The sequence below is a fragment of the Eumetopias jubatus genome, unplaced genomic scaffold, assembly GCF_037043125.1.
Source record: "Eumetopias jubatus isolate StellerSeaLion01/CBP00866 unplaced genomic scaffold, mEumJub1_p1.0 scaffold_1, whole genome shotgun sequence".
In the NCBI taxonomy this organism is placed as follows: Eukaryota; Metazoa; Chordata; class Mammalia; order Carnivora; family Otariidae; genus Eumetopias; species Eumetopias jubatus.
The window spans coordinates 163076132-163090597 of record NW_028274807.1 but is presented as its reverse complement, the minus strand read 5'-3'; the positions used below and the strand labels follow the sequence as shown (position 1 = coordinate 163090597).

The following is a 14466-nucleotide window of genomic DNA, read 5'->3' as shown; positions in this document are numbered from 1 at the left end:
TCGCAATGAAAGTACTTAAAATTTAGCTTTTGTACTCTTTGATACTTTGGGGACATCTTGGTGGGGGGGGTCCGTTTCGGAAACCAGGCTCGTCCCCCCACAAAGCCCCCTGGGGTCTGGCTTCATGCCTGCAGTACTCGGCTTACACACTAGGTGGCAGTGCCCACCACCACTGCCACCAATACCACCATACCTGACTCAGCCACATCAGCAATGTCCACCCCTTGCTCTTGTGCCATGAAGCCCAGGATGGAAAAAATTGCGAAGCCAGACACAAAACTGGTACCACTGTTCAGGCATCCCAGCAGCATACAGTCCCTAAGTTACACATATGTCAGGGAGCAAGTTAATTCACAACACAAGGAAGCCACGCTCCCTACTTCTTCTCTTTTTTCTTTAAACATCATCATTTCTAAGGTCCACCAGGCCCGCTGGCGTGACACTTGCCTGTACGAGTTGTACTTGTACTTGTTGTAGCTCCCCAGAGAGGTCATGGCCCCCAGGCAGATGGCGTAGGAGAAGAATATTTGGGTCCCAGCATCAATCCACACCTATGGGGGTTTGGGTGGGGGTGGCAAGGAAAGAGAGAAGGGGCCAGTTAGAGCCAGCTTCCTGGAGGAGACGGTGCGGGTTCCCGGCCACCTGAAGGACTGCACCTCAAAATGTGCAGATTTTTGACTGAAATCAGAGCATTCGTGCTGGAATCCAAGGTGTCTTTCAAGGCAATATTGAGTTGCAAGGAAGCCCAGAAGTCGAAGAAACCCCCAGTCACTCAGCATCAGGATTACGAGGAAAGGTTTTTGGAGCAGATGATCTGAATTCCAACCATGAAATGATTGTGAGCAAGAGGACTCCCGCCCAGAGCCTCAGTGTTCACATCTGTAAAATGGGCTCTGCTGCGCTACTGCTCAGGTTCTAAGAGTAAAGATTTAGCTCAGTGCGGACACATGGTTAAGACTGTTAAGTCAAGGCTGCTACCATGACTGTAATTGCTATCGTCTGCAGTGGGGAGGAATTCCCTAACGGATTGTGCAGGCAAAGCTGCTCTCCAGAACCCTCATCCAGCAGCTCCTGAGGGCCACAAAGCTGCCTTCCCAGCTGTCCTCTGATGTTGGCCAAGCCCCGCCCCCCAGCCCCCCATCCTGCCCAGGGTGAGAGGGCAGTGAGGAAGAGAACCGAAGCAGCACAGGACCTTGAAGGCCACCTGAAGTCTGAGGATCCTGGAGACAAAAGGTCCTCAAATGGGTCAATAAAACATCCCAGGGCTTTCTCCAACCCCCTGCGGTCACGTGGCCGAGTGCCCGGAGCTGGGTGTTCAGTATCTGCCCCTCGACCTTCCAAGAGCTCAGCACCCATTCTGAATTCCAACGTCAGCCAAGGAAGCCAGCAGCGCTCCTGGGCCAGCTCCCCGACCCCCACGCCGCCGCCCTCCTGGCTGCTGTGGGCAGAGACCAGGGCCAAGGAGGAGACGAGCTCCTAAAAAGATTTCTCCCCACTTCCCTGGCACAGTGCCTGAAGGAGACTGTGGCTGGCCTCAGCAGTCCTCCACATGGAAAGATACACACACAGCTGGAAAGGCCCGTGAACATGGTAGACAACCTGCCACAGCCCAGCCGAAAAGTACTGGGAGCTGATGGCCCGACTCGATCTGTGCCCCCAGGACTGTCGGCCTAGCTTTCCCGCACCCTGCCCTGCCTGGCCCTGGGTGGGAGGGAGGACAGGCTGCCCTGCGGTACCTGCGGGTCCTCGAGGCGGCTGATGTCGGGGTACAGATAGAACTTGATGCCTGCACCTGCACCCGGCAGCGTCAGTCCACGGACCAGCAGCACCAGGAGCATAGCGAACGGGAAAGTGGCCGTGAAGTAGACGACCTGTGAGGGCAGAGAGTGATTCAGGGGAACCCCGGCATCAACCGTTGCTGTCAAATTCAAGCATTCTCCCCGAGGCCAGGGGGCTGGAGCCGAGCGTGCTGTTTCCCTTGCTGTGTGATCTTGCGCATGTTGCTTAACCTCTCTGGGCCTCAGTTGCCTTCCCTGTAACCTGGGTATAATACCAGTACCTACCTCACAGATTTGCTGAGATTCAATGAAAACAATCCTGTAGGTATTTACTGAATATCTAGGCCCTAGAAATAGAGTGGTGGACCAGGCAAAAATCCCTGCCCTCATGGAACAGACATTTCTTTCTTTTTTTTTTTTTTTTAAGATTTTACCCATTTATTTGACAGAGAGAGAGACAGCGAGAGAGGAAACACAAGCAGGGGGAGAGGGAGAGGGAGAAGCAGGCTTCCTGCAGAGCAGAGAGCCCTACATGGGGCTCGATCCCAGGACCCTGGGATCATGACCTGAGCCGAAGGCAGACGCTCAACGACTGAGATACCCAGGTCCCTGGAACAGGAATATTTCTAATGAGTGAAGAAGGAAAATGCAAAATAAGATGTCAGCTATCAAGTGTATATGAAAAAAGCTTAGCCCCATGGTCGGCATGTGACACTACGTATTAGCTAACATTACAACTGTTAGTATGACTCTTAGGGTTCCGAATCAGTTAGGTGAGGGTTCAAACCCCAGCTCTGTCCCCTCGCTTGCTGTGTGACCTTGGATGTGATGCTTCACCTCTCTGGGCCTATTCCCTTATGTGTAAATGGAGACAACAGTAATAGAAGACCTCCATCAAGAGGGGAAGTGAGGATTCGATGAGATGATATTTGGAACACCATCAAAACAGTGCCTGGCACGTAGGTGCTCAAGAAATGGGGCCTGTTGTCGACACTGATTTCGTAGGAAGTGCACACGGAACTCCTGGGAGGAAATGAAGCTTCTAAAGCCCCTTGGCCAGGAGACCGGGAAGGTCCCCCCCTCCCACTTACTTGGGGCTGTGGGAGGCCCCACAGCCCTCCCTGGATCACACAGCACATCCCGGGCAGCCCAAGGTCAATTGGAGGTGGGGACCCAGAGATGACCCAGGCTGGGCCGTTCCATCGCCAAGGGCCTGCCCTACTTCCTCTCCTTCTCTCCCGAAAGCGCTGGTCTCCAAACATCCTGTGCCCTCAGTTCTCTCGGATGGATTTTTCCCTATCTTTTCATTCACTGTGAGGCATTTCCAGGCAGGGTTCATGCCTGGGAGGAGCTCAGAGGTGCGTGGCTCTGAACGGACGGCGAGATGCTGGTGTTTCCAGCAGGGCGCTGGCCGAGCAAGGACGCCCCAGGCACGAGGCCACTTGATGCTCACCGCAGCCTGCAAACTGGCATGCTGGCCACTGTGCTGACAGAGGAACGGGAGCTCAGCAGGGCTCGGAGACTTGCCTGCGTCATTCCCAGGGAGCAGGAGCTGTAGTCAGGGCCCGTGGAGGTTAACCACCTTGCTCTGAGCAAAGGCATTAGGCATTTTCACTTCACCAACGCCGCACATACAGAAATTTCCTGTTGACCACCTGAAACGCTAAGACTGGCCACAGAGCCCCTGACTCCCTCAGGGCCTTGGGGGCCAGGGGACCGGAAAGGAATGACTACACAGCCAATGTACCCATTTTACAGGTGAGGAAACCGACACCCAGAGAGCAGCATGAACGTGTCCGTGGTGCTGGGGGCTGGGGGCAGGGCCAGGTTACTGCAGGGCACTTCTGGGGCCCATGTAGGTACCAGACACTGATGGAGGGTGACGGAGCCCTGAACCCCAACTATCTGGCACAGGAACCCTTGCTGGAGCACAATTCTTGGACAGCCAACATCCCTGTGAGTAGAAACAACTAGAAAGGGCCTTTGGAAAAGGGCAAGAAGAAAGCTCTCAGGGCCTGCCTGGCTCAGCTGCCCTCGGCCAGTACCACCAACCAGCATTTACTGAGTGCTTACTGTATGCCTGGCACTATTCCAAGTGCAGTAACTTCTGTACTTAGTTGGTCCCACCCTAACCCTTTGAGGCAGGTTTCATTAGTAGCCTCATCTTGAAAGTGAGGACACCAAAGCCCAGAGAGTCCCCAGCTTGTCCACAGGTCACACAGCACTTAAGTGCCCCAGAGCCTGCCTCCAGACGGTGGCAGAGCAGTAAAAAGCCCTTCCCCGTCTGGCACTTTATTCAACCCTTCCAACAACCAGAGGAAGGCTGGACTCCCCAAGAGTGCAGGTCGGAATTCAAGCTCACTGTCTGGCTTGCTGTGAGACCTTGAGCAAGCTACTGTCCCTGTCTGAGCTTCATTTCCCCACCCGCAAAGTGAGAAGCTCAGACCAGGTGAGCTCTGGGGTTCCGTCCAGCTCTGCCCCTCCGGGGGGAGGGATAGAATGGCAGGGAGGGCCCACTCGGGGTCATCCGGGCTGGGGTTTGGATCCCACCTCTGCCACCTCCCAGCTGGGGGGCTTGGCCTCAGCTCCCATCTGTATGAGGAGGAAAATAAGGGTGCTTACCTCACTCGCCATCCTCAAGAAACCTGAGCAGTGAGGACTCTCCTGCTGATCCCATTAGGCTACAGGGCGGGCCCTACGCCTGCCTCTGTGGCTCCCCTCCAGCCCCCGATGCCTTTTCTCCATCTGGGCGTCAGTTTCCCCAGCCACCCCATCTTCTTCTCCTGAGGCAGAGAACCCTCCCAATTTCCCAAGGACAAGAAGGCAGGCTTGGAGGAAAGGGGCAGCTCAGGAGGCCACAGAAGGGGTGAAAGAAAGAAAACCAGCATGCCCCCACCCCTGCCCCCCAGGCTGCTCCTCCCTTCCTGCAAACAGGCCCTCCACTGGTTCCCACCTCTGGGCCCTGCTGTGGACCACACCCAGGGGCTGGTGGCTGTCCCCAAAGCCAGCTGGGCCCCGCTGGGCTGGGCAACCAGGCTCTGGCCAGAGGGCTTTGTGTCAGGGACACAGGAAACCACCCCGGGATGGGGGTGGCTTCCCTTGTTTTCATGTATTAAATCTGTTTAACAAGCACTTAAGGAGCACTTACTGTGTGCCAGGCACTATGCTAAGAGCGTTATGTGCGTTAACTCATTTCATCCTCACGACAACCTGAAGAGGTAGGGAAGTGAATTACCTGCATTTTCTAGAGGAGAAAACAGGCCCCAAGAGGTGATGTCAAGTGCCTGGGGTCACAGCACTAGTAGGTGGCAGAGGTGGGATAGGACCCCTACCAGCTGGCTTCAGAGTCCCGGGTCTTGTGTGTGTGTGTGTGTGTGTGTGTGTGTGAGTGTGTGTGAGTGTGTGTGTGTGTGTGTGTGTGTGTGTGTGTGTACTTTACTGCGGTTCGTCCCCCGATCCAGAAGGGGACAGCCCCACCTGCTCACACAGCCCCACCTAGTCACGCCACTTCATCTGCCTCTTTGGAAGCCACCCTTGTTTTGCAGAATTTGCTGCTCTGAGGACAAGCCCCTGAGAGCCATTCTCTCAACTTTTCCGTGACTTCCCCGGGATCCTCACGGGAGAAGCTGGTGCCAGCCACCGCCAGTGGGCCTCTAGTGGTGGCCCAGCAGGCCTTGCCACGGGACATGGTATTTTTCCACTCTTGCTGGCAAGCCTCTGTGGTTCCTCTGAGCCCTTGACCCAAAAGCCCTGTGGCCCAACTGCCCTGGAAACTTGCAAGGACAACTCTTCCTCATTCCCCTAGGGATGGCAGGGAGAGAGTGGCCCACAAGGCAGGAGGGAGATGGGCTAGTCTCCCACCGCCGCCCTGAACCTCGTTTGGGGGTAAAGGCCTGGGCAGCAGGGGTCACTCATCCCAAAGATGGAGGCTCCTAGAGGTGGGGCCACGGGTCTGTGCCCAGCACCTTGGCAGGCCCCGAGGGTCTTCACGGCACCCCTGTGTGTGTGAGGAGGGCATCACTAACTCCTTTCACATAAGGGGAAACCAAGGCTCGGAGAGGGAAGGGGATGTCCCCAAAGTTGTGCAGCTTGTGGGAGTAAAACTGAGATCCCAAACCAGGTCCGACTCTGACAGCCCCCGCCCCCGCTTTGTTTTCAAGTGTGAGACGGAAGAGCTGGGCGTGCAGCCTCAGGACACGTCTGTGCTCAAGTCCGTGACCGTACTCCCCTTCGCGTCCCCAGTGCCATACTTCCTGCGCGACGGTCTGGACTTGGCACCTTCCGGGCTCATGCGCTGTGAGCAAGGACGTGCCTGCCTCCCGTCCCCACGGTCAGGCTAGCCGAGGGGGAGGGCAGGCAGCAGGTGATGCTTAGGAGGTGGAAGAATGCAGGGCACCAAGGTGGGGAGCTGGGCTGCCTGGGTTCAAATCCCACTTGGCCACCGACACCTCAGAACATGAGGATGATGGAATGAAGCTGTAATGGACAGCCCTGAGACCGGGGCCTGGTGTGTGCATGACACAGCCTTTGCCGCCATTATCACTGTCTGTTATATGAATGAAGCCCCAGCAGATTCTGGGCCAAGGTTCAGACCCTTGGAATGATGACAATTACAAAAAAGGGAACTGAGGCTCAGAGAGGCAAAGTGACTTGAACTTGGGTCCTGAGCCGCCCAGGCCCTCCCTCCATCCACCCCCTGCTGGACCAGGGTCAGCCACTGAAGCACGGCCAGGGCCAGGATGAGGTCCATCCTGCTGCCCATGGGCCCAGCCCCCACGGCGGCCGTGAACCTGGTCTGTGGCCAGGGCTGGAAGCCATGGCTGGCGGCGGGCGGCGGGCGGGCAGGCAGGCCATGGAGCTCAAGGAAGTCCACAGAGCCTTACTGTGTTTGTCTTGGCTTCTTGGGGCTGGCCCAGGCTCTGCTATTGTTCTGGGAGCCATGCCCGCCCCTCAGGGGCCTGGAGCGTGAGGAGGAGATTGTCTCCAGGGGCGGGGTAGGGTAGGGGGACCTCTGTCAAGTCACGTCTTCAACCGGCCACAGTTGCAGCCCGGTACCCTCTACTTTTCAATTTGGTTCTAAACTCCTGCCCCTTCCATTGTATCTCAAAGGTTGCCCGCTGTTTCTGGGAAACATCAGCTTCCTCCATCAGACTGGGGGCTCCCCCATAGGTTTGGGGGATATACCTCAGGGCCTTTGCATTGGCTGTTGTCCCTGGAATATTTTCTCCTTCAGATATCCACATGGCTTACCCTTCACTTCCTTCGGATCTGTGTCCCAAAGTCACCCTTTTTGGTGAGCCTGCCTGTCCACCTCATTTAAAAGTGTACCCCAACACTTCCTGTTCTCCTTCACGTTATTCTTCAGTCCACACCTGACTCCTATGTATTTTATGCATTCACCTTGTCACAACCAACAAATCTGTCAGCTCCTGCACCACAGAGATTTCTGTCTTTTTTGTGGACTCCCGCGTGTCCCCTGGTTCTAGTCCTACAACAGTGCCTGATGGATAGTAGAGGCTCAAAATGTATGAGTGCATCAGGAAATGATCACGTCTCTTGCATTGTTCGGGACGAGTGCTCCACAGAAACTTCCAGATAAACTCACCTCCACATGGGGAAACGGGAGGCACAGTGAAGAGAGCATTGGTGTTTACGGCACTGTCTGCGCCAAGCAATGATGCTGGGTGCAGAACACAATTTGTTGGAGCCTTCACCTTCACCCATTCTGTAGAAGAGGAAACCAGGGCTTCGAGGGGAGGGAGTGCCCCTGAACAAATCACTTCACCTCTCCCAGCTCAGCTCCCTCCTCATTTGAAGAAAGGCGGTAAGGAAACAGTTTGCACACAAGACAGAGGAGGAGGTGGGCCAACACCGGTGAACGAGCACCCCAAGGCACTGTGGGGATTGCTCGAGGGGCCCCCTTCCTGCCTGTCCCAGTGGGACAATGTCAGCCTGGCCTGCTTCCTTTCCAGAATGGGTTTTAGGAACAGGCAGAGGGCCCCGCTCCAGACTCATCCCCATTATGCCTCTGATCTTGCCCTGAAGTAAATGCTGGGATCTGTTCAGATCCACGATTTCACTTAAGGGGCTCTTCATCCAGGGAGAGCATGGTCCTTAATGTAAATTCCAGTGCAGCAAAGGCCCCTTCTCTGAGCGATGTCACCCCCTGCCCATCACCGTACCTCAAATGCCACCTTAACTTACTCTTTGGACCTTCGGGGGCTTTAGACCTTAAAGAGATGTTCCCCCTGCCAAGATGCAAGTGACAGGAGGGAAATGCTAGGTGGGGGCCATATAAAGGCAGATCAGCCAACTCCTTCTCTCTGGCCTAGAGCCTTGGGTGCAGGCTCACACCTCTGATCACCACAGACCCTTCCGCACTGACTACATCACAGTGGCCACCATTACCGGCCAGGGTCTTGGTTCTTGGGTAATTGTTTAGCTCTAAGTTAACAGGAAGTGTTTTAGTTATAGGCTGTCATTTTCATTATGGGAAATATACCAGTTGTACCTAAAACCTCAATGATAAGCTAACATTTTAATGATCAGCTACCACCTTGGTTAATAGCTAACATTCTAGTGATCGTGTAACATATTAAATCAGCTGCGAATATTTCAGCGATGGCTAACATTTTGGTTAACAACTAACATCTTGGTTATGAGCAAATGACTTAATCATCACCGAAAGCTCTCCTTAATAACTAACATCTTAGTTTCCAGCCCAAGTGTTAGTTGTAAGAGAATTCAGTTAATCAGACTTAGCAGCCAAACTCCAAGTCTGTGCTTCTCAAACCTCCAGGTGCATTTGGATTATCTGGGGATACTGTTCAACCGTGGGTTCTGATTCTGTAGGTGCGGGGCATTTCTAACAAGTCTGTGGGGGATGCTGATACTGCCAGTCAGGGCACACTTTGCAAAGCAAGGGTCCGTGTTGTGGGTGAATCGCTGGTAATTAACAGTAAGTCGCCAGGTCACCTTGCTACCTGCTAACTTATCAATGCCAAAGTTTGTTATCTGCTAACATCTGCACTACCACCAACACCTTGATATGGGAACCAGTGGTGTATGGGAACTTGTGCAAGCTCCAGAGAGCCCACCACCTGACTTTCAGGAATTTTGTTAGCTAGTTGTTAAACCATCAGTAACTTGAAATCAGACATGGTGGGAGTATTTACACCATGAAGCGGGCAAATGCAACAGAGCAGGCCTTATTTTCTTTCAGAGGACTGCTTTAGCAGCCTACACTGGCTCTTCGGTCTGGGCCGGTTTCAAGCAGGAGGGCCTGGGGGGATGGTGAGAGAGTCTCTGCTGAGGGTAGACCCCCCTGAGTCAGGGGAGGGACGGACGCACAACTCACTTTCCCCGTGGACTTGACGCCCTTCCAGATGCAGAAGAAGCAGACCAGCCAGACAAGGAGAAGGCAGAGAGCAAGGTCCCACTTCAAGGAGCCAGGGTCGTCGATTCCAGAAGACAAGCTCAGCACATTGCGCCTTCAAGCAAACAGAGCCACAAGTCAGTCGGGCCGGGTCCTGGGGCAGAGAGAGCTGAGGCCAGGGTTCCCAACAGCCTGGGTTTGAAACCCTGGCTCAGGTACCGTGTTTCCACAAGCCCCCTCCCCTCTCCAAGCCCTGGAATCCCCATGGGTCTCTGAAGCAGTGCCCACCCACGTCACAGGGTTGTGGAGAAGTCAACAAGGGGATAGATTCGGACTCCTATCTCAGGTGAACCTGGGTTCAACCCCGCCTGGCCTCGGGCAAGTTAAGTACATCTCCAAGCCTCAGTTTCCTCATCTGTAAAATGGGTACTAATTCCCATGTGATCGATTCTCAGTAGACCCTTCTTCAGTGCCCACTGTGGGCCAAACACTGGGTTCAAAGTAGGCTCTACTGTGTAAAATCAATGGCTTTGATTTACACTCTCTGTCCCAGCCCTCTTTTATGTTATTCACCCCTGTTTCTTATCTGGATCTCCATGAAAATGTAAGCCTCAAGAGGGCAAAGTGTTTGTTCTATATGTGGCCACAGAGCACCTACCCACCTCTTTACAGGGATCATTGTTAAGAGAAAACCCACACAAAGTACTAACGATAAGATCTGGGGTTCAGCCAGCACTGGGTAAACCTTATTGTTTCCGTCCTAGCCTCGAGATGCCCAGAGCAGCTCTAGGCACCTAAGCAGTGCTGGCCTCCTGCCCCCAACTCCCTGCAGGATCATGAAGTTCTCAGGAGGAGGCAGGTAGACGATCTGAAGGCTAATCGGCACAGGGCAATCACCAGCCCTGCCCAGCATCACGCCGCAGAGGCTGGGTCTTTGGAGTCCAAGAACCTCGCTGACCTACAGAAGACGCGTATGGGCACCTGCTCGCAGACACATCCCTGAGGGGCCGATGCCATCTGAAGTCGGGGTGGGGCAGCACAGGGTGCTGGCAGCCAGAAGCCACGAAATTCAATGCCAAGAAACTGTCCCCATGGTCCCAGAGCTCTGATACTGAAGCAGTGACCAAGGGCGGGCGCATCAAGCACAGGGACGTCAGCCCTGCCCCCCACTCCATCAGGGTTCCCCGTCCCGACTCCCCAGGCTGCTGACCACGGGAGACAGGCAGTTTGTGCTCCCCTGGGAAAAGCCGGGATTCCTTCTGACCAAAGTTGGGTCCTGGTTTCAAGGCCATACTCCAGCCCAAGAGACAGAGAGGGGGTGTGACTTCGTGCCCCAGTTTCCTCTTCTGTAAAACAGAGATAACAGCTCCTGCCCCCAGGCTGCTGCCTGGGAATGCATTCCAGACCATTCTCTAGCTCCCAGCCAGTCAGTGGTCAGGGCTCTGGGTCTTGGAAACCCCGCTGGGCCAGGACACTTCACTGCTTTTCCTTTTTTTTTTTTTTCTTCCACAGAAGCTTCAACTTGTGGACCTTGAATAAATCCAAGATCCCCATCTCAAGTGGCATCCAAGTGAGGCCTTTCTTTGGGCCACCGCCGTGCTCCCAGCACCTAGAACAACACAGGGCACATAGTAGGGCCTCAGTAGATACCTGTTGAGTGAATGAACCAAGGACTCAACTGAGGTGACGAGCGAGTTCACACGGCACTCTGAACCAAGTCATAAAGTATTTCCGTTCACCTTAAAAGGGGCAGCATTCCTGTCCTTTTTTTTGGTGAGAACCCCGACATCAAGGGCCTCCCCTCGGGCACCTCTGACGATGTGTGATCAGAACATCCACAAGGCCTTTCCAATTTATCTCATCTGATCCAAGGACTAGAGGTCATTTGCCCCATTTTACACACAGGGAAAACTGAGGCCTGGAAGACTGAACTGCCCACAGACACACAGCCAGCGGCGGGCAGAAGTAGCACCCTACACCCAAGCCTGCCAGACTCTCAAAGCCACTGCTCTGTGGACTCCCCCGCACTGCTCCTCTGATAAGCAGGGAGAATAGAGCCTAAACTTTGAAAAGACTCTGCCCTGTCCCCCTGCTATGGGCCAGGGTCCCCTGAAGCCTCAAGCCAGGGGGCATCCCCATGAGGCAGGCCGTCCGCCAACCGCGCCCCGGCTGGGGCCCTGCCAAGCACATGGGTCTGGCGGCGGTGGCTGCTTAGAACAAAAAGGCCTTCCCCGTGCAGCCTCCAGAGCCCGGCGCCTTCAATGAAGGCCCGGGGCACGCTGGGCAGCGGCCAAGGCTTCCCTGTGAATGGGCCGCGGCAGGGAGAGAGAGTGCTTCTCCACCTCCACACCTTGGCGCCCGCGGCAGCCACACGGTCCTCGTGCTGCCAGGGAAGCCTTTCCTGCTGCTCGGCGGACACCTGACTGGAGTCCCCGGCTGGCTCCCCGGCCACCCGCTCCCGCCAAATGTCACCTTCGGGTGAAAAGGCTGTCTCTCCTACCAGCCTCCAGCCGGCCCAAGAACAAGGATCTCACAGGCGGGCACACAGCAGGTGCTCAGCTAATGCTGAGGAGGCGCCCAGCCTTTCCTTTTCTTCTCAGGCCAGGTCGGCTGAGGAGCCTGAAACCGCAGAGCTAGCCCACACCAAGCGCAGTCGGTTCCTGCCTTCTCCTACTTTTGCGCTCCGTAAACCAGTGGCGCCCGCCACAGACGGCAGGCGGGCTGGCTCTGGGCAGCTGACCAGCTCCGGAAGCCACAACTGGGAAACCGAGTCTCCACCGCCGGTGGCCATCTCCTTGTAGGAGCTCACAACACCTCCGGGTGACACTATAAGGCGCGTTCTCTCTGACCCAGCAATACGCCATTCCCGAGCCTCTCTCCCATGACAACTCTCGCACGCGTGGCCGACGACGGGGTCCAGCCCCAGCCAGTCATCACAGGACCGTCTGTAGGAGCAAAAGACTGGAAACCACCCAAACGGCCATCAATAGGGGCTCAGCAGCACAGAGAAGACACACAGTGGAATGTTGCCCGGCCCTTGAGACGGCGGGAAAGCTCCCTGTGCGCAGATAAGAAACGATATCCTGGAGATAAAATAAGTGAACAAAGCAAGGTGAACCGCGCTTATGGCATGCTCCCTATTGTGTTAAAAAGGGAAGGGGGTGGATGTACATTTGTGCTTGAATGCGAACAGACTATTTTTGGCAGGACACACAAGACGCCGCTGCTGGTTGCAGTCAGCCGCTGCCTGTGGGGAGGGGGACCTGGTGGTGGGGACGTGGGGGAGGGGAGCGCACTTGGCCTTGGGTATCATTTTTTTCTACTTGAATGTTTTTCTCTTTGAATGTTTGATGTTTTTAGACAAATGATTCAATGTTTTTAATAGCACCTTTATAAAAATTATTTAGAAGTCTTGAAAATGTTTGTAATGGGCCGTGCAGACGTTCTAGGAATGGAATGAATGTGTCTCATCAGTCAGGGGTTGTCAAAACAGAGCCCAACGTGGGCTCAGGGCCAAAGTGACCAACATCCTTTCCAAAGATAGCTTTGGGTAGCCGTGGAGGCCAGAGAGCGCGTGCAGCTATCCGAATCCCTTTCTGAAGGGACCCCGCGTGAAGGACCCTCCACAAGTCCCTCCCACGTGGGATTCCCACAGCCTCAGCCCTAGAACAGCAGACAGGGATCCGTTGGGCCTTCCCGCGGTGGTGCGTGAGAGGGCTCAGTAAACTGTAGAGTGCTGTGCCCCAGAGGGACAGCCATGATGCACTGCCCCTCAGCAGTCTCCTAACCACCCCAGGAGACTGCATGGTACCCCAAATCCAGCCACATGTCCCCAGCACTGCCACCACTCCTGTCTGGACCCCCATTGCTTCCCAGAGCTTTTTCAGCGGCCTCCCCACTGGTCTTCCTGCCTCCACGGTCACCCTCCCCCCCAGGTCTGTTCTCATCAAGAGATAATCTGTCCAGACCCAAGTCGGGTCACACCACTCCTCTGTTCCACATCCTCCCATGGCTCCCACATACCTGGCTAAAAGACCCCCCTTAACCTGCCCCATCCCTTTTGGCCTCCCTGAATAAGGTGACCAAATACGCTTATCATTCAGACCTATTAATAAGGACACTGGGACCACAGGTATATAAATGAGACATGTCCAGGACAAGTTTATGTATGCTTGTCCCATCTTGAACCTCATCCCATATGGCCCCTTCAGCCAGTGTCTTCTGGTATGATCTCTGAATAGATTGAGCACATTCTTGCCTCAGGACCTTTGAACAGGTTGTTTCGTCAGTCACTTGTTATATGACATGCCAACTGCCTCCCTGTGTCATTTCAGGTCTCTGTTCAAATGCTACTTCACTGGGGCAGCCTCTCTTGGCCATCGTATAAAAAGGATCCCTGGTCACTCTCCTTCCCCTGCCCTGGCTTTATTTTTCATCATTTGTCATCGCTTTTATATTACAATTGTATTTGTGCTATCCATTTAATGTCCGTCTGTCTTACTAGAATGCCATCTCCATGGAGGCAGGGTCTGTGTCTGATCACTGCTGGATCCAGAACAGTGCCTGGCACAGAGTAGGTGTTCAGTACGCATTAACTGAGTAAATTAATCATACCCATTTGGTGGATGGGGAAACTGAGGCTCAGAGAGGTTCAGGAATTCGCCTGACATGACCCCAATAAAAATCAACCCCGGGCCTGGATCCCTTTTTCTGATACTGCCCTGGGGACAAGCCACCCATGTGCCTGGTCCTATGCTGCCCTTCGCGAGGGCCCCCAGAATCCCAGGCCTCCCCGCATCGCTCATACAGAGGGAGGAGACCCAGAGGTGAGCTGCATTCTTGTCCAAGAATAGTAATGATTCATTCCAGGGTGGGATCCAAAAAAGAATCGCCTGGACGTCTGTTGTGAGTCGGCCGCCCCGCTGCCGTCCAGCCGGCACTCAGAGATGTAAATACGTCCTCCGAGTGGGCCAAATCGTTTCCTTTTGACTGCCGGCCAGCCATTTATTGGCCATGGCTCTTCCCTGGAGACTGGCGGAGGCAACAATTATAAAAGAGCCCGTCCGCCCTGAGCATGGGGCCACACAAGGCTTTCTCCACCGCCTCCTCCTTCCGACAGCTGCAGGGGAAGATTGGCTGAGCACGGCTTGTTTGCAAATATGACTCATTTCTTTGATTCTAATAAAGTCTAATGATACGTGCTGAGCTCCCGGGGGGCTCGGGAGGAACCAGGGAGGAAGGCATGGCTCCGGCCAGATCTGGCCCCGCCTGTCTTCCAGGGCTGGGGTGAAGCAGGACCCTCGGGACAGAGCG

General features: G+C 54.8%; 1 protein-coding gene across 8 annotated transcripts in view; it reads right to left on the bottom strand.

The window, feature by feature from the left end:
• Positions 1-14466, bottom strand: part of SLC6A6 (solute carrier family 6 member 6) — an 82803-nt gene that overhangs the window by 20604 nt on the left and 47733 nt on the right. For all 8 annotated transcript variants that reach the window (XM_088027134.1, XM_088027135.1, XM_028101844.2 and 5 more), the window contains 4 exons: positions 9136-9268; positions 1737-1871; positions 448-551; positions 194-318 (listed from right to left, as the gene is read on the bottom strand). In XM_088027134.1, coding sequence (XP_087883260.1) covers positions 194-318; positions 448-551; positions 1737-1871; positions 9136-9268 — 497 coding nt within the window. The remainder of the gene's footprint in view (positions 1-193; positions 319-447; positions 552-1736; positions 1872-9135; positions 9269-14466) is intronic.